Source organism: Haliotis asinina, chromosome 5 (genome assembly GCF_037392515.1).
Source record: "Haliotis asinina isolate JCU_RB_2024 chromosome 5, JCU_Hal_asi_v2, whole genome shotgun sequence".
NCBI classification, from domain to species: Eukaryota; Metazoa; Mollusca; class Gastropoda; order Lepetellida; family Haliotidae; genus Haliotis; species Haliotis asinina.
This window is the reverse complement of record NC_090284.1, coordinates 20,185,340-20,211,581: the sequence shown is the minus strand read 5'-3', so window position 1 is coordinate 20,211,581 and position 26,242 is coordinate 20,185,340. Positions and strand designations below refer to the sequence as shown.

The following is a 26,242-nucleotide window of genomic DNA, read 5'->3' as shown; positions in this document are numbered from 1 at the left end:
CAGACTCGATTATTTACAGACCGCAGCCATATAGCTGGAAAGGTGGTTAGTTAGGCGTAAGAGATAAACCTCAATCACTCACTCTAACAAAAACGGTTGAAACTGGCAAAACTGTTGCCCCTTTCGGAGGGTGTGTCGTAATCATATGGGTTCCTGTTTATGTACATGTATTGCCTGTCACAAGCAGATGAGTGATCTTACTGAATTTTCGCTCGCTAGTTTTTGTTCTTTGGGCAATTGATATTGGATCTGAAGTGGTATTAACAGTCTCGGATCAATATTATTGATGTTTGTTTTCTTTTTCATATACATGTAGTGGAACTTTCCATTGCCAATAAAACTTCTGAAGAGAGCAGCTGGGCAGCCGCCCTTCCGACGAAACTGCCTGTGCATTCCGATCGCGCTAGTACTTCCCCGATATAGCGTGAGCAATGCAACCGTTTAAATCACCAGGGCTCCAGTCTGGACCAGACAATCCAGTGAACAACAGCATGAGCATAAATCTACACAAATGGGATGCGATGACATGTGTAAACCAAGTCAGGGAGCTCGCTGGGCGTAGGTAGGTCGGAGGTCAGGGAGGAAGCTAATTTCTTGGCATCATCAGAAACGTTGTACCGGACATTGACTTAAATCAACAAATGATAGAGGTTAGGGCGGTAACAATTGTGAGGTGGGATAAATGCTGCTGTATATAGTGTTCCAGAGACCTAATGGTGTTTTGATCTGCCTAAATTCTGTCATAAAAAACTATGTTTCTTTCAAATTTTACTGAAACCATTGTCCACGAGTGGAGTTATCATAATCAGTTGTTTGTCATTGATTTGCCACAATTTTTATTGACACCGAAGGAAACGATGGCCATGCATTGTACAACTTGAAAATGGTATTGCCGTCAGTCATCTACAGCAGGTACCACAGCCACATAGCGTCTTACGTGACTCACCCCATGTCACAACGCATGCGTCATTTGCGACATGATGTACACAACAGATTCAAGGATTACTTACATCTGGCTAGGCAGTGGGGAATTAGGGGTGTGTTGGCGTGACGAAAGTATGAACCACAAGGTCAGTGATGTCAGCTATTGTTTAGCCAGCCATGAGGTTTTTGGGTCAAGATGGAGCAGTTGTTTAATGTGCATGAAAGTGATGTAGAAGCAGGGTGGACCCATGTGGTCATGATTATGCTACTGCGAACACTTCTGCAGTGGACGAAAGATTCAGCTGTTGAGTGCAAGCAAGCGAGCGAGCGAGCGAGAGAGAGAGAGAAAGAGAGAGAGAGAGAGAGATTGATTGATTCTGGAGGGGTGGATCATTGATTTTGTACATGACAAGCAGGTCACTTACTTTGTACATATTTTTTTAAGGAGAGAGTGTGTGTGTGTGTGTGTGTGCGACTGGGCTTCGCATTGTAAATACAACTCCATGCCTTAGCCACAAATCTACCCAACTACCCTAGTGTAAGCTACAGCAAACTCCTTGGATCTTGAACCCAGGGACTTTACTGTAATTCATTTCAATGAGTACCCAATATTTGCTAAAAGAAATACAAACAACAGAAGCCGTATGTGATAATATTTGGTTTATTCATGTTATTATACGAGTCAGAATGTGATAACACCGCTGCTATCATCTCCAAGACACATGTAGCTGGTGACTGCCCACAGAAACAGGTGCTCCCATCTGAGCATTGCAAGCACATTCTTTATTGTCATCTCTGTTGACGCTCTCACACAAAGCCACCATCAGGTAACTGCTTATGAAAATAAAATATAAAACATTTCCCAGATGAAAAGTCTCATCCAGGTCTCATTCTAAGCCGCACACAATGATATCCAGTCCTGATTAAAATTAGTCCATTCATTATGTTGTGCAACAGTCTATAACCAACACAGCTCTGCTACTTCTTATTTCCCAACAACTGAATCTGGTTTCAAATTGTTGAGAGGCATTCTAGTTCCCAGATTCTATTGCATGTCCATACATATTGTCACCACAACATGATCGAGAGACACTGTCATATTTCTTCCATTGTGGCTTCATTGTTGATTCCAAATATTCAACAGCAATTGAATGAGAAAAATAAGAGCATCAAAGTGCACAAAATGACACACCACTCCACATGAAGCGAGACAAATTCTGTACATTAGCAAACTGTACTTATTGCCATACAAAGGCAGTATTGTCATGTAAGCTTACGTTTCCCTGGTTATACAATCAATACTGAGACGATTTGAAAAAAATGTCAACTGTTGTAAAAAAATAATTCATTTATGTGAGGTTCCTTGCAATTTTACAAAATCTTATCATAAGTTTTAAAAAAAAATACAGTCAGTAGTAAGATTCAGTCAGCAACTCTGGATATAACACCAATACAAGGTCTATAATCAAAAATGACTTGTTTTTGCAAAGGTGGAAATAAACACATTGAATATGAGGTAATGCCCATATGCGTCAGATATTTATCAAAGTTTCCACATGAATATTCCATTCATTGTAATTTCAGCAAAACATTTGAGGTGAGCGAAGTAAATGCAACTTTTTACAATGCTCCAGGAATATTGCAGCCGGGAACACCAGAAATGGGAGTCAAACATTGTCAGTGTGATGAGAGACCTTAACCAGTATTTTACCCCATCACCTCATTCAAACATTGAAATGTTTAAAATCTTATTTCTGTAAAATGTTTAGAAATGAGGCAATTTTTCACCATTCACATCTGGAATTATTACTGACATTTGCTGTAAACCTGTTACAAAATTGATCTTGGAGCAGACTTAGATAAATCTCTATGAGAATGCACATAGGAAAGATGACTAAAGTATGGTAAAGGAATTTGTACCCTATTTTAAAACCCTGAAATATAAAATGAAAATAATTCAATAATTAATGACATAATGAAAACACTGAAAGTATCATTCTTGTGACAAACCCATTGTTTTTAAAGACACTAAAATTGTTTCAGTCACTATATTTTGACATTTGTAAAAACCAAACTCTATTATCAGTCTGAAAAGTTCTAAACAGTCTCATAAGTTATATCCAGAGTTGACTGAACATGAAAATAGACACGTTTTCTACAAGCTTACCACTTGCCAAAGAAAAGTTCATGACAGCATACTGCATTGTCAAATGAAAAACAGATAAACATTGATGAACAAATCACAAATCCACCTTACATAACAATAGTTAGAGACAAAAATCTACAGCAGTTCACCAAAACCATAACTACACTTTCAAACTTCAAATTAAAGTTACTTTAATTTCAAGTTGGTATAATCTGTGTAAAGGAATGGAGGCATCCCATCTAACTCCTGCAAATGTAAGTTAACTTGGCAATATGTTTTAAGATGTAAAATAAAGACATATGCATGCAGTTCAGTGATACAGGTTATTTTCAAGAGATTAAAAAATCAACAAATTTGAGAAAAGAAAAAATGAAATAAATCACGTGTTAAACTCATCCTCATGCAAAAAGTCCAAAATATGTTTTCTCCAATAAGTACATCTGACAGAACAAAACTATGACAACAGTACATAATTCCTTACAAATAAAGTGAGAAATCAAGTGACATTTGAAAAAAATCTTCAGCCAGGATATATGGATGGAGGGACCCCCAAATTGTGATTACGACAAACACAACTTGCCCTGGAAACAGGATAACAGTACAGAGCAGAACAGTTAAATCGAATGATTTTGTCATACCCTATCAACTCTGCTGATAAAATATGTTTAATCCAAATGTACATGAATTTTGAAATGCTTGTTTTTTCTCAGGGGTGTTTAATTATGTCTGGGTTGACAGTGTGAAGCCTGGCCATGTCTGATACAGTGTGAAAGACCATGGTGAGTTTAGCAACTGAAGAGCTGACATTAAGTTACAGAAACTGGCAGTGGGCAGTGGAAAGATGTTTGCCTGGTGTTGCCTGATGTTCAACAGTAGATCATGGATTAAACACGGTTAAACTCTGAAGAGTGTGTATCACACTCAATGCCTGCTAATTAGCCCGCCAACAGGGAGCAACCCTTAACAAAAATGGAGTCAAGTGTCATACTAAAAACCTGACCGAAACTTAAGTACAAAATTTCAAGAGCATGCCACACAATCAACATTTTGTTTTTTCTTTTGTGCACTATTAAGGTCAAAATGGATCCCGAAATTGTTCTGTTTCTGTTCAAGGTGTACAACATGCATGTTTGAGGCGTGAATTGTCTCCCTTGGTAAGATGCTTATATCCTTGAGGTGGGACTTGACCCATACTCTGGTGCACATGGACCTGTATGAATGCTTACACTCATGGTAACTATACCCCAAGCTGCAAGTATTCAATACCTTTGTATTTAGTGACCCAGGAAAGAACAGGAAAAAGACAACCAGAAGCATGATCTGAATGCTGTGGTCTGGTATCCGAAAACCACAGTCCAAGAAATTGAGGTTGCTTAGATTTCCTTGGATCATCTACACAGGCAAGCTAGCCATGAGAATCATGTCGATTTGAACTTTGAGACCAATATTTGCATGTATTTATGGAACCAGAAAGGACTCCAAGGACCTTGACTTCACAGAATCTGATGTTCAGGAGTTCTTGATCATCTTCAAAACAATCCAGTAACATATACTTTCAAATCAAACTGAGAAGGTTCAGAATTGATTGGTTGTGGACTTTCTCTGAAATTACAAATATCTTTTATAATGAGGGTTATTTTACAGAAAATATAATCATAGTTATCACACAAATCCATTCATCATTTTCACTGACCTTTCAGATCCTTTCATTCTGTTTATGATACAAGACATGCTGCCAAAACAAATATTGTCTGAGAATCTCAGTAATGCCATAAGCTGCATAGCCAAACAAAATCTCCAAAACAAAAGACAACATTCACAAGAACTGAACAAGATGATTCAAGACAAACATTACCAGTCTGTGCAAAAAACTAGTTTAATGTGGTGCTGAATAGATCGGAACTTATTGAAAAGACTTTACAATATTCCTGGTTAACATAACACCTACGATTACCAACCAAACATATAGTCATAAATAAATAGAAAAGCACTATTCTACATGCTGTAGTCTGAAAATGGTAATCCTTATCTGATATTTAGCTCCTTTTTTTCTGCAGATAGTGCTATGGCTGGATGGCCAAGAGAAAAAGTCCTGAGATGAGTGAAAAACAAGGACTAGATGTTTCTTCTCACAAGACAGTCCAACCTAGAGACTATCCTGAAATAACTATGCAACCTGTCGACTGACTTACACATCAACTTCTAGTTTATTAATCATAACACAGTTACAAATACACATATAGATGAAACTGAATAAATAGCATGCTCAACATCTGCAAGAAGATGAAGGAGATAAGGCCTCTGTCTTGTGCAATAACAGCCAACATGTTTGGACAACATCTCCATGCAATTACTTGACACAAGACATGATGCCAGGCAAGCAGTCAATATTGCTTCATGCCACATTAGGAATACCAGCCATTCAAGCAAAACCAGGTTCTATACTGCCTTGACACATATTGCTGTCAATCCACGCTTACATACCATACTCAAGCACATAAGCAACCTGACCTGTACTAGTTTCATTTTGTAGCATGTTGCCAATATATGTCATCAGAACTTCTTTCGAACATAAGGTGCAGTTTCTGTGTATTTCAAATCGCTTCCGATTATATTTACCCCTTATACGAAGAAAATATTTTCAACGAGTCTACTCGTGTGTAAACAAGACAAAATTTATTAAATGCAACAACAAAAATAATCATGGTCATCTTATGAAAGAAACAACCGTTACATTCCCTTGGCTAATACATAAAGATTGTACACACAACAGCCATGCTGTTCTTACAGATTATCTGCAGCAAAATGTATCTGAACCACCTACAAAAATATTCTTATAGAACATTCAGCGCTTACTCTACCACTTAAGGCGAAAGCTAGGTGTTCCCTTGAAAGACAGTATTGTTACGTAGTTGTACAATACACATACACCTTGGCTTGGTATTTGTGACCAAATCAGACTTTGTTTCCGATAGTAACCTTATTCATTCACCCATTCACTCACTCATTCACTCACTCATCCCAGTACAATGAAAGCTGTCAGGTATATCAAACAAATCTGTCCCCTCCATTCACTGATAGACATTGAGTAACACTCCTGTTTTTTCTAACACTAACTTTGATATGAAATGTCTACATATTGTAGACGATGCATCAAACATAGTCATGGTTATAGGGTACCTTGAATGCAGATTGTAATGAATATATAGAATATTAGTGATTATCGCATGCTTGATAGAACAACCGATTCTGTAGTTATGATACTGTGAACATAAATAGTATTGCCACAACACACGTATGGTGTAAGCAATAACCTCTGTCAAACACTTCCTCTTAAAAAATATTCAAGTGAAAATTATATAGTCTGGTTCATAATTATTGAGAATTTTTCTTCTTACTTTGAGCTATCCTAACACCTCAAATGATTCACTGATACTTAAAACTAAGTAATGGTATAAGGGAGGTAACTCATCTTGGCCTACTTAGTACAATTAGAGTTACCTCCCCTGAATTTGTAGCAGACGTCATTTTCCTCAGCACTGTCAACAATGTCTGCTGAAGATAAAAGAAGGTTGATTTTTGAGTTGTGTAATCAAGGAATAGATGATGTAAATACATTGGCAGAGAGAACAGGAACTCCTCTTTCTACTGTGTATAGGATTAGGAGGAATTTTAAAGAGGGAAAGGATTTTGGGCACCAGAAAGGAGCAGGGAGACCCAGAAAATTGGACTTCTCAGATCGCGTCCGGCTGGGAATTTTAGCGTCTAAAAAGCAAAGGGCAAGCATCTCCAACATCAGGTATGAAATGATAGAAAGGGGATCAACAGTTGTATCAAAATCTACAGTTAGAAGAAATTTGATTGATCTTGGATGGGAGAAAAAGACTGGAATTCCTTCTCCTCTCATGAAACAAGAACATAAAGACAGGCGTGTTGAGTGGTGTTTGGCACATGAAAACTTTGACTGGGAAAATGTGATTTTTACTGATGAAAGCTCAATATGGGTATATCCCAATAATGTGAAAATATGGACAAAGTCTGCGTCAGAACCGTTGTATCGACGACCTAAATACAGCCCAAAGTTTCATGTATGGGGAGGGATATCCTTATTAGGAACGACCCCGCTGTGTGTGTTTGAGGGAAATCCAACAAGTCAACGCTACACTAACATATTAGATAATTTTCTCCTTCCAAGTGCACATGTGTTTTATGGAAATGACTGGATTTTGCAGCAAGATAATGATCCTAAACACACCGCAAAACATGCCAAGCAGTGGTTTCAGGAGAAACATGTGACTGCATTACCATTTCCTGCATATAGTCCTGACTTAAATCCCATTGAGAACATTTGGGGGATGATGAAAGAATGTGTGAATCAAAAGGGGTTGACAAAAATTGAAGACATGAAGAGAGAAGTGGTCCGATACTGGGACAGCATAACTCACGAGACACTAACCTCTCTGATAGGAAGTATGCCTACCCGTCTTAGACTGTGCCGTGAAGCTCAAGGAGACTTGATAAAATATTAAATTGTTACCTACACAACATGAAAAGGTCAGTTCACTTTCACAGTACATTCAATTTTATCTGATTTGTTCTCGTTTAAAAATATGAAATGCTTTAGCTATTCTCAATAAATTTGAACCATACTGTATATAGCAAGTCTGAAGAGACAAACTGTGCACAACTTAAGCAATGAAGTGAAATTTGCATACACAATATACATAAATATCAAAGGAGCGGTCAGTATGGGGATTAAGAACAATGAAAGATTATTGTTGATTTTAAGATGTAAGTTTTTACACTTAAACAGCTGAGATGTTTTCACACAAAAGCAAACTGTCTGCAGAAAAAAGGCTGACGAACGAAGCTGAAGGTCAAACTAGCTAGGACAGAACACAGGCAATGCTATCCTAATATCACTGGTATAAATTATAGACAAAGACTTGGAGGGGTGACGTTTTCCTGTGTATTGTTTCGAGATCTTCATGCAGCAAGTCTGCTAGGTCTACCCAACACAGGTATTTTCCCCCAGTTATATTGATAAATGTTCGACACCGATCAGATACAGGGGTCACACCTTATATACCTTAAAACATAAATGTACAATTTTTTGTTCAAGAAATATACATTCAGATCTGCTGAGCCCCAGACCTCTTGAATACTGGAGCAATACGTAACCTTGATATCTTAGCCTCCCATCTGCTGAGAGTGGACCGTTCCTCATAAGAAAGGGTTGTAACTTTGTTGTTGTGGCTGCATGGGCTGGTGGGCTGTGTTCACTGGAATGAGAGGGGTGGGCAGGAGTCCAGAATTAACAGGCTGTGTGAAACCAGGTGCTGTGTTCTGTAGTTGGTTCATGGGTACTCGTGTGACGGGCTGTTCGAATGGGTTACTGGCTGATGGTGTAGCAAATGGGTTATTACCTGTAAGGGAAAGCAAGCGGGTTTTGTCATCACACAGACTTAACGTCACTCACTCACTTCTTTAAACCTCCAGGGGTACCTTTTACAACCTTGAAACCTTGACTCCCATTCTTTAACATTGCATTAAGGTTACCTTAGTGACTTATGATCATCACAGTACTTTGTGAAAGGACTCCCTGGTTAAGCCATCTATGTTCAAACCCAAATAATGAAGTAATTAAAAATCAAGACATAAGGAAAGAACAAAATATTTCTACAGAACAAACTAATTTTACAAGGACCCATCCTATTTTTAAAAATAAATGTTGCTTTTATTCAACACTGAATTTATCCATAGCTATTCCTCATCATTTAAATTGTTTTCAACAGTCAATCTGCTTCATGTATTATTCAAATGTGTACTGGCATAGTCAATATTGACTGGAAGTGGGTCTATTCATGTTTTGAATGTGAATGTTAAAAGATATTAACCTTTGGGTGCAGGCTTTGATACAAGTTCATCTAAGTTAACTAGCCCAGTATGCTGGCCAAGAAAATCCTGAGCAGATTTTTTCTTTTCTTGTGGTAGATTCTGGCTAAGGCTTCCCATGTTCCATGCACCATCACTTGCACTTGAGTCCACTGTGAGCAATAAAAACATCACAAACTGTAGCAACCATACCCTCATACACTTCCACACGCAGGATTGCAGTGATACAATGGCAGTGAATGAAAGGTAGGAAGAGGAGGGAGAGTGCACAATACATGTGACAAATGCACAAAACATTCATATCGAAAATCTACATTCTCTACAGTTTTTCCTAAAAGTGAGTGAGTTTCGTTTAACACTACTTTTAACAGTATTCCAGCAACATCACGATGGGGAACACTAGAAATGGGCTTTACACATTGAGACCATGTGAAGAATCAAACCTGGGTCAATGGCGTGAGGAGTGAAGGCCTCAACAACTAGGTCTGTTTCAGCCAAAAGATTTCCTAAGACTTCATCACATGGAACTGAATACCTGTTTTTCCTTGTCTCACTTTCCCTATCATAAACTGAGTGAGTGAGTGAGTTTAGTTTAACACCACACTCAGCAATATTCCATCCATATGGTGGCAATCTGTAAATAATCGCGTCTGGACCAGACAATCCAGTGATCAACAACATGAGCATCGATCTGCACAATTGGGAACCGATGACATGTGTCAACCAAGTCAGTGAGCCTGACCACCCGATCCCTTTAGTCGCCTTTTAAGACAAGCATAGTCACCTTTTATGGCAAGCATGGGTTGCTAAAGGCCTATTCTACCCAGGGACCTTCACGGGTCCATAAACTGAGTAGTAAACGTCTAAGATTATAGTTAGACCAACCATTTGTTCACTGAATTCCAAGGAAGATGGCAATGAAAGAAGATTTTAGTCAATGAGACAAGCAACCAACATTATTTATCTCATCACAAATCTTGTTTCGTCAGCTCGACTGACAATCATATAAGACCAACATGGAAGGCCAAGATGAACACTAGTTGATAAGCTTCTATACATGTCAATGCAATAATGAGATCATCCGCTAAGTCACACAATAATACCTTCCACTCAGTAATTATAACTAGCACTGGCTACGTGGAACCAGTTCAGTCTTGGAATCTGTAAGTGAAAAAGTTAGAACATGCAAGTCGTCATTACCCAAATGTGCCTATTTCTGACTCAGTCCCTTAACAAACAAATAGTCAATCACACACAAGTGTTGAAGATGCCATTGATCTCATCTAAGATAAATGGTGAAAAACAGCTGTGTATTTTCACCTGTGTCGGACAAACAGGCCCTGCAATGTTACAAAGATCACCAACCTAATGGATCAAAGGCCTGAGCTGCAGATGAACCAGCTAATTTGGCAGGTGATCCTTCCGTGCTCCGAGAGCTCAGCAGGTCAAATGCTTCATCGATATTGTTGGTGCCATTAGTGGTGGTTATTGGTGCTGCTGGAGACCCAAAGGGATCCATCCCAGCGGTCTGCTGTGGCGGGGCTGGGGACCCCCAGGGCGAGCTCTGTGGGCCGGGGCTTACTCCCCAGGGATCTGGTTGAGATCCTGAAATTGAGGATTCAAAGTTAGCTAAGTAACTTCCTTGCTATAGTTTTGTCTTAACCTCCAAGAGCCAGTATTACGAGGATCTAATGTCATAGTTAGCATGATTAGTACAAGAGCTGTATTGTGCTTCTTTGAGTTTTAATGTTTGTGGTTGTTAGAACTACAAGTTGCCCTCTTTTCCACAGATATTATCTGAATATTGCTGAACAATCAGTGAGTGAGTGAGTTTAGTTTTATGCCGCACTTAGCAATATTCCAGCCATATGGCGGCGGCCTGTAAATGAGTCTGGACCAAACAATCCAGTGATCAGCAGCATGAGCATTGATCTGCGCAGCTGCGCATGCATCAACCAAGTTATCAAGCCTGACCACTCGATCACGGTCGCCTCTTATGGCATGGGTTGCTTAACAATCAACACTGATGACCAATTGATATGGATGAAGCAAATATTTGATGTTCAGATTCCACCTTTCACTAAAAGACACATACATTAAGATGATCTGCTGTGCTTGAAATTAAACAAGAAGACGAGAAGAATTAAGGGCTTTTGGGGCCCCAGTGACAACAAAGTGGGTCACTTCATTTGAACAAGATGTCTTATTTTATAAGTGACTCGATAGAAGGTAACTGATTCCTTGGCAATACCCTACTGATAACAATGAACGACACTAGATTTGATTAGGGTACAGCAATCCTACTGTTAACCATGAACTCTAGGCCTGACTAGGGTACAGCAATCCTGATGATAACAATGAACTCCTCTAGGCTTTGATTAGGGTACAGCAACCCTACTGATACCAATGAATTTTCATACCTCAGATTTGGGGCCATATCTAACTCAGGGTTCCTTGAAATCAATAAAATTCTGAACAATGTTGAATTTGACAAACACTCTAACTCTATAACTTAAAATCCTGCCAAACTTGATCTTGTCTAGCAAGTGAATAACTGATCATGGTTTGTTTCCACAATGCAATCTTAGAGCTAAAAACAATCATTTTCACTTTACTTTCAGGTTACTACAACAAAAAGCAGACTATTAACATATTGTAGAACGGGGTCAGAAGTAAAAACAATCCAGCAACCCAGAATATAAATCACACACAATACCTAAGACTGCAACAACAGGAATGTTACACATGGCATACACAGTGAATGGCAGGGTGACACTGTCCTCCTCGAGCTCCTCCTCCTGCTCCTCCTCGAATGCCAACAGGCATGATTTCTCACCATACAAACTCAACATCGCCCTCGCAATACAACTACACAACTGCGTACAAACTCACTCCAGAAATAATCAAGTAATTATTAAAAATAATTATGACCATCAATATGTATTTCTCTGGAAGTACTATTCAGAATGACAATGACATTTCCAAACTGCTGAATCATCAGTAAGTGGAATCTTTGTCTCAAAACTGTAAGCAGGCCTGCTGTGCTATAATCACTACACGTGGATTAACCAGTGGGTGTTCCACACTGGGATACCTCAGAGAAGCTACATTGTGTTATTACTGCAGCAACAGACTGGAATATTCTGTGACACAGCTGAGATAATTGTATCCAGGATAATTGCTCCTCATAAATGGTTTCAATACTGACTTGCTGCTACCTTTAAGAACCAGCTGTTCAGGAGAAAGTTTATTGTTTGAATCTCACATATTCAGTTTCAAATAGGAATACAGAGATGGAATCATAAGATTGCTATGGCTGACCAATGATGCCTATTCAAAACAACTAGTGTGAGAGAGAGAGAGAGAGAGAGAGAGAGAGAGAGAGAGAGAGAGAGAGAGAGAGAGAGAGAGAGAGAGAGAGAGAGAGAGAGAGAGAGAGAGAGAGAGAGAGAGAGAGAGAGAGAGAGAGAGAGAGAGAGAGAGAGAGAGAGAGTGAGTTTAGTCTTACTAGTTAATATTTCAGCATTATTACACCAGTGGACACCAGAAATAGGGCACTGGAACAAGACCCAGCATTGGTTATGTAACACTTTTCAGCAAGTGTGACTAACAGGTCAAATATCAGCCTAATATCAAAGTGAAAATATGGCAGGTCGTGAGTATTTAATCTGTGGTGCCACCTACATTGTAAATCAGCCCTGTCTGTTCATGAGTGACAGACAACAGTAGTGGCAGTGTACTACTCACAAAGGCATGACTTAACAAGCCCAGTGAGTTGGGTTTTATCATGCTTTTAGCAATATTCACGCAATGGAAAAGCAAAGGACACCAGAAACAGGGAATCGAATCCGAAACATGAGCATGATGAGTGAACACTTCAACCACTATGTTACCCATCCTCACCCAAACAAGCAGTAACAGTAGTTTCAGACAAGACAATACCTGCTGTTGTGCATACTGTCAATAATCCTAACCACACACACAACTACCTACCAGGAGTGGACCCTGACTGAGGCGTAGATCTGGCTGGGCTCACTGTTGGTGCTCCCCAGGGGTCAACATTGTGAATGGGAGGGGTCGGTTGAGATGGCCGGGACCCTGCAGGAGATGCCCACGGATCAGCGGGTATGGGTGAGGCAGCGTGTGTTTTGGGTGCCCCTGGGCCAGGCAGTGGGCCTCCCCAGGGATCAGTTGGCTCCTGTTTCTGTTGTAGAGGCACACCCCAGGGATCAGTTGTTGCTTTCCGTCCTCCATCAGATAAATTCAGCAAGCCTGGGTTGTGAGTCTGGAAAACAGAAAGAGCAAATGTAAGTGTCACCCTAAATGAAAGAAGTGCTGGTATTAGATGAAGTGCTGGGTTAATTCTGCTAAAGAAAGCAATAACTTGGCTTGCTTAGTGGTATTTGTACAGAGGTTCAGCTATGAAATACTTAAACACACCTACACAACAGAAGCGTCGGAATGAAATCCCACTTTTAAAGTAAAGAGGCATAGCCTTCATGTAAGCACCCCTTTCCAAATGTGTGTGTCTAACCAACCTCTATTCCAGCACCCAGAATGTGAAAAGTTCTCGCATTTTCCTCGAGTTGCTCCCTTAACATTTATCTCATTTTTAAAATGAACATACTTTATGTCATTATTGCATTTCTGTTTCTTTTCACTGTCAATGATCTAATTCTCCTTGTTCAAAACAATGATGTGACCTGCAGAATGCCAACTGCACTTTCAAAAAGAAGAAAAGATTGACTTGTTTACAAGTGGATAGTCTGAAATAGGACCCTCACACATTTTTCAGGGGGATATGACAAATAATCTGCACATTCAGTTACATGTCAAGGCAAATGAGCCAATATTACTTCATATGGATTTAAACTTAAAGTATATTTATGTTCTATAAGCTCTTATGCAGAAGCAGAGAAAATAGAATGCAATTGTTGGATCTACAAAGGATTACTGCTATGATGGGTCTGTCCGATCATATCTTGTGAGTAAGCAATGACCGTATTGAAAAATTGTTCTAATCGCATGCATAAGCCTTACAAATGTATTTTTAGTTGGCAAGAAAGTCCATGTTCACTTATAAAGGAAGTATTTATTTTATCATCCTCAATGATCTTTTGTATATATCCATTCTATCATGGTAAGTACCCTGAAGCTGTTCACCACCATAGCTCAATTTTAACAAAAATCAAACAAATTGTTTGAAATATCACTCAATATTTGATTCATAAAAGAGGTTTTCAGTTGTAGACAAGCTGGAGTAAGGAGGTGACATCACATCCAAAACACTTGCAAACCAAGGTCCAGGATATTTACCAAAACAGAATTGAGGATATAAAACGCTAGACAATTGAGGATGGAAACTTAAGAGCCAGATTAAATGATAAATACAACAGATTCACCAACAAAATTTCAGATAGATAGAATCTGAACAGAGCTTAATTTAATTAAAAAAAATACAGAATAAACAGAATACAAATTCAAACAAGAAACATGGATCCGATTGGTTTCATATAACTTATTATGTAAGCTGAATACAATACAAAATCCAAAAATCAACAATAACAGAAACATCAACTTCATTCTTAAATGAACGGGATCAACTGTTTCTGATATCACACAACCTCTACTAGAATATTAAAACTAGACATGAATGGGACGAGGCGGGTTAGTTGCAGTTAGGTGTAGTTCATGGAATAAATCATCTACCTTCTTTCCTCCAGCAGGTGGTTTAATGATTACCTATGTTTGAATGAAAGGAAAAAACAACATTGTCATTTTAAAGAAAAACCTTGGTGCCTGGTTAGACTGTACATCTTGACAAAAAATGACACTGCTCATTAGTATGAAACAGAAAATAAAAACTTAAAACTTAAAACATTATCAAATACATGGCATTACCCAAATCAATTAAAGTCCCTGCTTAAGAGACTTAAAATATATTCCTGAGTCGGTAATCTTACATGAAACACTTTTTTCACATTCCAGAAAAAAACATATGCAGATGGCATGCATTCATTCTTAAAAAGCCACAGCACATGATTAAATTTGACTTGATTTTAGGGAGGTCACACGCAAGGCAATGAAGTGAAGACTAGTGATATTCATTCAAAATACCATAATATTTATTTACACTAATATGGCACCAAACTCCCCACCACACAGGCACTTTCTAAGCACATTATAACCCTGGTTAACCCAAGTTGCCTTTAAGGCACCAGGAGGTTAATAGTCATATGACATATCCCACTGGGTACCCATTCACTGCTGGGTAACAGAGGCAAATTTGAACAAACCCAGTTGCCTAACTCAAGACCAAATGTGTCATGTGTACTTGGTTGTACAGCAGGACTGAAGTCCTAGAAACTTCTAGGAGTCAGGCTACCAATCAAGACTCTGTGACCAATGTTGCTTAACTTTAACTGATTTATACCCTTGACTCTATGCAGAAGACCACACATCACCACAGGAAATGAAATTCCCAGTCCACAGTGATTGTGTTTTCATCTTCCAGTCTGTATTTGCTGTTAAAAATCACGACTCCTCAAAGTATTTTCATAACATGTGTTAAGGAATGGGCAAACACTCATACATTAATTTCATGATTTACAAAAAACAACTTCGTGGTATGAAAATCAACCATTCTGGTATCTTACAGGGTAAGAAGACGTTGGGGTGACAGATATTTTCAAAAGTATTTCAGTCAATACATATGTTACAGAGCGTCAGCTTAATGTGGAATCAGGGGATCCTATTCTGACAAAGGGATGCAAATCCACAGAACAGTTTCTCTCAAAATCCACACTGAAGTATTCAGCCTTATGTCAAAGTACAAAAATTGAGAAAACGTACATGCTGATTTGAAACATTGAAGATGTTCATGTTTGGAGAAAGCTTCAGTCTGACATGATGAGATCTAATTTCTGTTAATGACAGCAGTGTTAACTGGTTAGAAAAAAAAACATCATGAAGTGTTCTGATGTACTTACTACTTTCAACAAATTTAAACATCTTATTTGGAAGGTTAAGTAAAAAAACTTAAAAACTCATACTGAAAATATCTTGATTCTTCAACTAGATATTAACCATTCAAGGATTATGACTTTTCAGCTGGCCTGAGGTCTTTTGAAGCAGACTTATGACTTCATCTATTTTACTATTACCTTTCAGGTACAAATTTTGTAGTAGTGTAACTTCATTTTGTGTTATTTTGTGAAGGTCCTTTGCAGTAGACTAGTCTAGTCTTGTCATTAGACTATAAACAACATTGTCATGCTCTGCTTAACAAAATATATCACTGAAATGTATCTACTACATGTAGTTTTCATGAAATACAAATGTATATTCATATTTGTTCATTTCAACTAATGAAACATCACATTTGCCTCCAGGTGTGTTTGTCACAATCCTTATCTTCATCTCACCACTAAGATTGTTTTGAGGGCACACCTGGGTTGTAGTGGTTTAGTCTAGAGGAGAGCAGGCATGGCCTGGGAATATACAGTAGTGGTGGAAGGACAGTCGGCATGGCTTGTAGGGAGAGAGTGGGCATGGCTTGGAGGGAGAGAATGTGTGTGGTCTGGAAGAAAGTGGATGTGGCCTATGGGAAAGTGAGCGTGAAATGGGAAAAGAGTGTGTATGGTCTGGACTAGTGTGGGCACCAATGAGGTGAGGACTGCACCATCATACACATACACCAGCTCTTGGTCGTGCATTCAGTGAAGGAGAGACATCGAGACATGGATGCCACTGCACACACCATGCTAAAGTAGCAAACCTGGATTAGTCAGAGAAGTTTCATATCACTGTATTAGTAATATCTTGACATATCATATACAGAACCAACATCATGCTGTCAGAATTGTGAAACATTCATAATCTATTATCCTGTTCTTCCTGTCTACATTATTAAGTCAAACAGTGGAACATTTTAGTAAAAGGTGATGCAAAAAGTCACAGGAACTATAGAACCTATGCTTGAGGTTAATACAACAGAAAGAGTGAGGTTATACACCATTTTAGCAATATTCCATATCATCGCAGGGAAAACCAGAAATAGGTTTCATATATTGTGCCCATGTGGGGGGAATCGATCAAGGGTCTTCAACATTACCAGCAAATCTTTAACCACTTGGCTACTGCACTGTTAGCTAATGAAATGGAGAATTTCAATCTTTGATGTTTGTTTGCTTTCTTTATTTGTTATTTGAATTTGGTCCAGAAATTTACTGACTGACCACATAAGTACTGATTGAAACGGGATATAATGTCTTGCATCAACCAAGTTCGTGAGTCAATTGAAAATCCAGTGTGACACAGGTTTTCTGTGATACTTTTGCAAGATTCGCATAAGAGGGATTATATTGTTCATTAAACATGATTGAAATAACTAAGAACAGCTTACATTACCTGTATGTTTTGAAGTTCAATACTGGGTCTCATCTTACAGTCCTACATAAGTATACTCTTTGCAAATATTAGCTTATAAAACTTGGCGCAGAGTTTGGATTTAAAAAAATTATTCTTCCTTAACAAAAATTCAAATGCTCAATTCATAACATGTATAAGGGGGTCACACATGGCAAAGAAACGTGAAACTGAAACCTTTTCACAATTTCAATTACCACTGCAAATGTACATAAACAAAGATCTAATGTTGGTGTATTCATGCCACAATCAAGGACAAACACACAACCCACTGAAGTTGTTAGTTAGCCTCAAACTGTCTCCATTAATACAGATCATATACAGGTCAACAATGCAGCATTCTGTCATCATTATAACCATACATGGAGGAGTGTATTAAGATGCCCTGGGTACAGAAATGCGTTGAACAAAGGCACAGATTGATACGGTTACAAAACGGATCAACAATGAGCATCAAGAGCAACAGCGTTTACCACATGCAAAGTGGAAACAAAACTAGGCTTACTCTACTGTTACTCTTCTTTTGTTCCTATAATCGTAACAAAATAAACAAAATGAATAAATAATTGTTTGTAAATCAGTCTTAAAATTTCAACAAAAAGATGACAATGATATGTACGAATAGTAATGAAAGCTAGGCGTGAAGACAAGCCTTTGTAGTTTTAATGTTTTCAGTCTATTCCACTCAGAACCTCTCAAATGAAATGTTAAAAGAGTAAAATATTCCAGTTTAGTCATTGTGGCCTGCAAATATTGAAATCTGGGCCTCAATCTTCGAAGATCTATTAGCGCTAAGATGGTCATAAGTGCCATACATTAAGAGGAACTAGGTGCCTTGCTGGTTTGTAACCACTTTGGTGATGTTCTGTCAGAATAATCACCCTAAGTTGTATTTTATGTACAAATATGAACTGAACTAGCTTTTCCCTGCCTCAATAAATGATAAAAACAAAAATAAATTATATAAACTAAATACTGAATCAATCATCTTATGTCACATATTCATATAACAGATGGGCGCCGTTGTACAAAGCGTTCTAAGTGTGCTAAGGTGACCACAACTCCCATACTTCAACACAGACTTATGACTGTTTTAGCGCTAAGGTTGTTTTGTTCAACAGCACAGTGATTCCTAAAGATATTGCCATTTCGACATGCTAAGACATGTAATGCTAAGACAGTTATACCTATACTTCAACACTGATTTACACGCTAGTTGTAGCACCCAGGTACCTCGGTGAGACAGGGCTTCAACTTATGTAAACCTATTTCAACATATTTGGATTTGGTTTGTCTCAGTGAAAAGACGTGTTTGTTGAATGGTGACCTGGTCAAATGCATGGAAATTATGCAATGGGATTTCACACAAGGATTAAGCATGGGACACAAGTTCTGAATGAACTTAAGTTCCAGATGCAACGCAATGGATGGAGTAATGTGGGTAATTAAACATGAAATACCTTATACGCCTGCATCAGAATAAAGCCTGTACGAAGCTAAAAGAATTCTACATGACAGTATGTCACTCAATGATGTAATGCTGTGCTGTTACAGAACAAAATGAATTCAAACTGATTCTTCCACAAGAAAACACAATCTCACAGAAGAAAAGTGGGGCACCATATAACTTAGACTAAATGAGGACATGATCAGAAGCTTGTTAAAAAAGTAACTAATTGAAGACATGAGCTACAGAAACAAAGAATACCTATGGTTTTAAACATTGTCAGTATCTATGGTTTTAGATACTCAGGCAATATTCCTGCCAACCCATAGCAGGTGACACCAGTGATGCTCTAACCAGTAGGCAAAGTAATCATTCATATACTGAGTTACTGAACTGCACACATTCATAGGATCAATGCTGATGTATATTGTGAAAATGCAAAGTTTGTGGCTCATGTGACTTAAATTTTAGAGCTGGCTACTGATACAGATCAAATAGATTGGTAATCAGTAACATAATCATAAATAACAATCATACAATTACCACTAAACATCAGAGTGTACATTAATGCCACAAAATATTATAAATCAGCACATTTCACTGTAGCCAGTCTTCTGAACTGCAGCTAGTAATTCCGACAGATATCAGACACAATACTTCAGTCACCAAATTAGAATGGCAATGTATTTAAACAACATTTTCTGTATAATGTTTGACAAAATGGGTGTACTGCCCCTTTGAATCTAGGGACATGTTAGTCTTAGTATACTATCAACAACATCTCCTTTTGCATACTTAAGGAGAATTTACATTTTTCACCTGGACTACTATTTCCTAACTGACAAGACAACTTCTTGGACAAGGACTAATGAATATCACTGTCATACCACACTAACTTTTCACACTATTTTTCTGATGAAGAATCAGAAACTAAAAATATGTTACCAAAATTACAAAATCACTTTTGAGCCTTGCACTTTCATGCTTCAGGATACACATTCAACCATAATCCATTGTATCTTCTGAACGTCACAAATCAAAACAGACAATTTTCTCTGAAAATGTCACAGATCAAAACAGATAGTTTCTTCAGAACACAAACATTTCACATACCTCATCAGCATGTTTGCGACTCTCATCAAGGGCCATTTGCAGTTTGATATCATCCGACTTCTGCTTGCGTAGTTCCTCGTCGTGTTCCTCCTTGCTCATGGCGAGAGCCAGTTGCAGCTGGAGTTCCTCCTCCCCAACGGACGCTGGACGAGCGTGGTCGAGTTCAACAGACATACGTCTGCTCCCACTCCCACCACTGGTCGGCGAAACTGAAACAGCTAAAAGAACATGAGTAAATGTGGGCCAAAGTCAAAGTTAATGTGATATATACAGTCTGTGACTTCTGGTATGAAATGTGCTAGCTTTAAAAGCAGACTTAACAAGAAGTTAACTGGTTAAACATGTAAAATAAATCTTCCATACACTATACTGAATCTTTTATATGCATACCAAATGTCTGAGATCCACACTAAAGAGTTTTTTTGAAATGACACTGCATTGATGTCATCTTAATGGTGTTGATGTCTTTCTCACTGCACAAAATGATCAGTATGAAGGAATAAAATCTCAAAGAGAAGTGTCACATCATTTTGATATCCCATTAGGTATAAACAGTGAATAAAACAAAACATGCCACGGGTCTTCCAGATATTAGTAGTCCTTATTTCAAAACTAAAACCATTAAGCATATTCTTCTTTCTCATCATCTTCTAAAGTGTTTTTAATACATTTTTCATCTTCCGTAATTGTATCTATTGTGAAGTATTAATGTCACATTAACATTTGTTTAAATCAATAAAATGTCACAACTGACGCAAATGTCATATTTGGGATTTCACTTTCTTAGTACTGACATTAGTCTTAGTCACAACTGACATCTGTCTTCAGCAAATCACACAGGTGTTTCTTAGTTGACTCGATGTTACTACTAGGGCTCTTTACAACTGACATTGTGGAAACATGACAAAGGTCCTGTGTGAATCTCACACCTGGTGAACGGATGGAAATGTAAAAGTTTGAATCAGACTACAGTAAAACATGGTTATGAAAAAAACAAAAACAAAGAAAAATAATTCATGAGAAGCAAAAAATCTTTTATCTTTGTCGTTTTGCAAATCAACATCCCTATGCATCACATAGGGAGAAGGGAGTTCAATTTCAAACATGAAAAAAGATTTCAAAAGTACCATCATCATATCCTGAGCCTGTTGCACCACCATAAGGGTCAGCATAACCATGGAGGGTGGGACTGCCAGCATCAAATCTTGTCTAAAATGAAAACAAGAAATGATGATAAAACTATTCATCAACATGAATGTCTTGAATGTCTTAAAAATACCTGTTCGAAATACCTGCCTACCCTACTGCCTAGAACAGCCGATTTTCAACATTTGCTTGATAGTTGGGATAAAATCAAGATGAGTATGAAGATATGCAACATATTTCAGGGTGATAACTCATTATGAATTCACATGTAAAAACATATGAAGCAATCTGAAATGAAATGTGAATTCTTTTCTTGAAAAAATATTAGTTTTCTTTCAATATTTTTACAAGTTTTAATTTAATTATATTAAATATTTTTGTGTGTGCAGGAAAGATATGGTCAGGGCTGGCAAGGTTTACATATGGAACCAGCTCTGTGGTCTGGCTGAAATGTTTGGGAGTTTCATACCCTGCTTAAAAGAAGGTACAACAGTACAGATCAAATATTTTCTGTATGTGAAATAAGTGAAACAAAATGACACGCTTCTCTCACCACAGCAATATCGGTCATGTCTGTGATACAGAAACCTCATCAAGTGTCACAAATGGAAAGATTCAATATGTAAGATTCCGTCATAAATACCACTTGTATGTTGAAAATACACTTAGGAATGTATTTCAATATGTACTGCAGTATACTGCCATTAACACTCTGCTGTTCTCTTCCACTTGCAAGCAGCTGTTTATTTTTCAGCCCAAAATAGCACCTCAGCTGTTTCTCTGTTATTGGGAACAGTCTCTCAAATCAAATATCCAACACAAATTTGCAGCAGTTACATAAATATGTTTATACTAGTTAATATCATGTTGATCCAAATAATACTTAATATTGAATACTGGGGGGGGGGGGGGGGGGGCTTAACTTTTTTTGATTGTGTATATAAACGACACAGTGACAAAGACCAGTTCATAATTGGCCGAATATTCATTTGAGCTGATGCCAGATGATATAAAATCATTTCATTATTGATAAAACTCAAAGAAATTCTCAACATATTCTCAATATACTGACCAGTTAAATATAGATGCATCACAACAAATATTACTGTTGCTTTGTATCAAAGTTAAACTATGAACTGAAAATAAGATGCAACATTCTTCTCTCAGTGTGGTCTGTTGGGACAATTAATCTGTGGAAATATAATTTATATTATATTATATTATATTATATTATATTATATTATATTATATTATATTATATTATATTATATTATATTATATTATATTATATTATAAATCTACTGCTGAGTAGAACAGCAGTTTGACAAAAAAAGAAGAAAAAAAAACAAAACAAAAACCTATCAATAATCTAAGAACCCCTTATTCAAATGGTTCAGAATTTTTGGACAATATAATTTCAATTTCTCCAACATACTAAAAGGTATAATAAATAATCAGTACAATCACAGAAATGTCCAAATACCACAAAACCTAGCTGCTTTAATGTTGGTATTCCATGTTTAAATATATTTCAACTGCAAAAGGATAAATCATCAACATGTGCACACCTAACACTGAAACTGATGACACTGCATGTTTCACATAATGGTCCTTACTCCGAACTCTTGGGCAAGGGTCACTGTACCGTTCAAGTTCGTTCCAAGTGGTTTATTCATGGCAGGAAGTGGAACTTACTTCAATGAGGATAAGGAAGGAAACCAGTCTGGTGTACAATGGTGTGTATTCTGAACATGAGAGTCACCTTAGCAGAACTCTATATTAAGTGAGTCAAACTTACAGAGTGTAAACATGTGGTAGCACAGATGAAATGTTGCTACAACAGTTCTAGTGGGCTTAATTTTACACTGCAATTCGTTGGTTTCACATTAATTTCAGACTCGCTGTACGTATGCGCAGTGTGTTTAAAAATATCTATTGGTCAATTCTGCTTTGGACGTACGCATACCGATAGTGTAAATACACTCAAAACAAAGTGATTAAATAATAATTATTTACGAGTGACAACTGTTCATAGCTGACTAAATATATCAATTTACATATGCTTTTCAGGTATTGATGTGCTATTTTGGTTGCAGCTGCATCAGAAATGTGTGTTTTGATAGTTGTGAGAAGGGGATGTGCGGGAAGAACGGTGGTGGCAAGATGTGTTTATACAAGAACTTATTGACCTAAATCAAGCTATTTATTTCTCTACTCTTCTTGTACATACAGGTATAAAAATAAGTTGGAATAGACAAAACTATGTATTTGGTTTGATTTTTCGTTTTCTTTAGCGCTAAACGTACGTACATATATGCTCAATATCACAATAACATGTATAAAATACAATTTTTGAGAATTACCCTATATTTCCCAGTTTGCCAGCTAAGACACTTAATGTCAAATCCAAGACATAGCATTGCAGACCTGTTGGATCCCTTGTAAAGGGAAGCAACTCAGTGAAGTGTGTCTGTACCACTGGCACAAAAAAAGATAAGATAAACTTTATTGTGTTCCGCAAAGGAAGTTTGTCTTGTTGTTAAAGGGCCAACTTAATGGCCAGAGCTTTCTTCTGAACTTTTGACTTATACTGAAAAGGTAGAGGTTTGAAACTGAAGCCGCAAATTTTGCTGGATATGTTCACAATTTTGTCAAGTTTGTGTTTCTGTGTGAGTGGAAGATTCCCATACCAGGCATAAAATCAGAAATATAGAATACTATTAGTGAATGATTAGTAGAATAATTTTAAGATATTAGTGTCTACATTAAATGATCGCAATTTTCACAGAAAGAAAAGCCTCATTTGTGCTTTCCCATGCACATGATGTGATTTCCATGAAAGCTTACAATTAATGATAGTACCCAGATAGTCATGACCTTCATTATTTCTTATACATGCATAGTATGAAATCAGAATCAACAATAAATGCAAAGACACATCATCACATTTGTTTATATAAAACAATAATTCACATAAAACATAACACACTTATGAAAATGACAATCATAGCAGACCTTACCTTATCTCCTCCTGTACTTCCCACACCCATAGCACTTTGCGCAAAACGTTCTTTGGCTTTAAGAGCCTTTGCACGTTCATTTTTTAAACGCTCATCATCAGAGAGTAGTGCCACAAGCTGTTTTGCCTTTTCTCTCACATTCATCCCTTGGTCCTTGTTTCCAGCATCAATGTATTGAAAACTGGTCAAAGTTTTGACTGCGTGAAAATTTTCCTTGCATTGCTGTGCTACTTTCTCACTACCAGTTTTGATGATGTAGTCTAGTACCATCAATGATTTATACACATGTCGCCAGTTCTTGCCATCATCGTTTAAACGCTTCCACACCATCTGCATAATTTCCGTGAAAGCCACCACATTGTATGTCAAGTCTGCAATTTCTGACATGAGAGTACTTGACGGACCCCATGGGTCATTAGAAGTGGCCTCCCGGACCTTAACTTGAGCGTCAGAGTAATTCTTAACCACATTTTTTAGTGTTCGGCGTATAGTTGGCATCTTGTTTCAGTCAGTTTTATATTAAAACAACAAACACTCCTGTGAAGTACTTTATAAGCTAAAACTTCATAACTTTATGGGGTAATCTGAAATAAACAAGATAGGATGAATAAACTGGAAAATATACAATAGGATACAAGCAGACAACATTATGCCCCAAAGATATCTTACATTAAGATAAACACATGGTAAAATGTTTAAAAACTGGGATGATGATGCATTATAACTGGTATAGGTCATCCTTGACTACTGAGGCAGGTAGAAAAACATGACCATTGAGTGCAAAATGATATAAACATATGGACAAAATACATGACTTAAGGTCTGTACAAACATTTCAACCACACAAATTGCCAAAAAAGGCCACACTTTCATAAAGTTATACATATTTAATCAAGTTCAATGACATTTGCTTAGGCATCGGTGAGGTGTTCTGACCACAAACATTGCAAACAGCATTTTAAAAACATCACAATTTATAAAGAGACATACATCAAATAACAAATCATGCATAACCATTTCACGATCAACGAATTTGGGGAAAATAACCAAGAGTCTTAAATTATTCATACAATTTTCCTACAAGATTCTTGCACACAGACATTAATTGTACGAAGAAATGACACTGTCTGGATGATCTAAAGAGGTTAAACTCAACTAAGCGCTAGGGTTTTTGTTTTTTAACTATTAAAGATATTCTCAGAATGCTATAAAGGATAGGCTTATTTCGCAAGGAGAAGGTCCTGTTCAAGGATGGTCTTTACTGGGTTGTGGCAGTATCGAACTTTCAGTCGCAAAAGTTATCTCTTTTAAAAATATTTTTTTCACATTGAAATATGAGATTTGACATGAAATAATTAGTTCCACGATGAAAGTCACGCTGCCCTACATACACAGACGGAAGTAACCTATAGTGTGAAATGCAGATGTTTCAGATAACTTCCGACGTCTTGTTTTTCTGCCTGACATGAACAAACAACGGTTCAGGGAAGTTTTTGCTGCTGTCTATTCCCGAAAACAAACGTACTCTCGTGTAATAACTTGGAATCCATGATGTGATAACTGAATCTTACCTACTACACATAAACAACGTAATTACCCTCAAATCTCAAAAGTATTTGTCTGAAGACACCGACTTCGTCCTTCCTGGAGCAGAAAAATGGCGAAATACCACTTCCTGTGACTAATCCAGCGGGGAGGTAAAGATAACAGCCCCTTTCAATCACGTTACACACGCCTATCTTTGAACGCATTTTGGAAAAAATAGTATAATGAGCTACACTTGGTGGTAGCATGCCATGAAACAAACTGTCAGTTTTATCCATATATGATAGTAAACAAATAAAAGTTTAATTTTAGTAACAGTAAATCTGTTTATCAGAACGGCAACAACACTACTACTTACAAACCATGGGTTAACCGGTACCGAAATATATAAGATTTGGATTCATGTAACAGTAACGTTTGTCAACTTTTATGTGAAATAATTTTATTTAATATTGATAAATATTTTTTCACTAATGAAAATATTTCAACGTAAATGTAATGTTAAACACATGTTCTAATTTTGCTTTTATATGAAACTGTCGTCATCCCGATCTTATTTGTTATTCGCGAGAACCTGTC

The 26,242-nt window shown here is 37.4% G+C and overlaps 1 protein-coding gene across 11 annotated transcripts; it reads right to left on the bottom strand.

The window, feature by feature from the left end:
- Positions 1 to 1,571: 1,571 nt before the first annotated feature.
- Positions 1,572 to 25,859, bottom strand: LOC137284776 (epsin-2-like). Of its 11 annotated transcripts, none has more exons than XM_067816746.1 (10): positions 25,690 to 25,859; positions 24,119 to 24,702; positions 21,080 to 21,161; positions 19,953 to 20,170; positions 17,898 to 17,921; positions 14,675 to 14,707; positions 12,959 to 13,250; positions 10,331 to 10,570; positions 8,968 to 9,117; positions 1,572 to 8,496 (listed from the first exon to the last, which is right to left on the bottom strand). In XM_067816746.1, the coding sequence occupies exons 2-10, from the start codon at positions 24,614 to 24,616 to the stop codon at positions 8,294 to 8,296; spliced, it is 1,740 nt and encodes a 579-aa protein (XP_067672847.1). In that variant the 5' UTR covers positions 24,617 to 24,702; positions 25,690 to 25,859; the 3' UTR covers positions 1,572 to 8,293. The 11 variants fall into 11 exon arrangements, with proteins under 11 accessions (XP_067672847.1, XP_067672846.1, XP_067672848.1 ...); XM_067816745.1 differs by having other exon boundaries at positions 25,716 to 25,840; XM_067816747.1 differs by having other exon boundaries at positions 19,953 to 20,161; positions 25,716 to 25,840.
- Between the last annotated feature and the right edge of the window lie 383 nt (positions 25,860 to 26,242).

What these genes read in the sequence shown, in the direction of transcription:
- LOC137284776 (XM_067816746.1), bottom strand. Translation starts at nt 24,616, where the DNA reads ATGCCAACTATACGCCGAACACTAAAAAATGTGGTTAAGAATTACTCT. An exon ending in AAAAGAAGAGTAACAGTAGA is followed by an intron (nt 14,708 to 17,897) that starts GTAAGCCTAGTT and finishes ATTCAAACATAG; the next exon opens with GTAATCATTAAACCACCTGC. An exon ending in ATCAAAGCCTGCACCCAAAG is followed by an intron (nt 8,497 to 8,967) that starts GTTAATATCTTT and finishes TTTCCCTTACAG; the next exon opens with GTAATAACCCATTTGCTACA.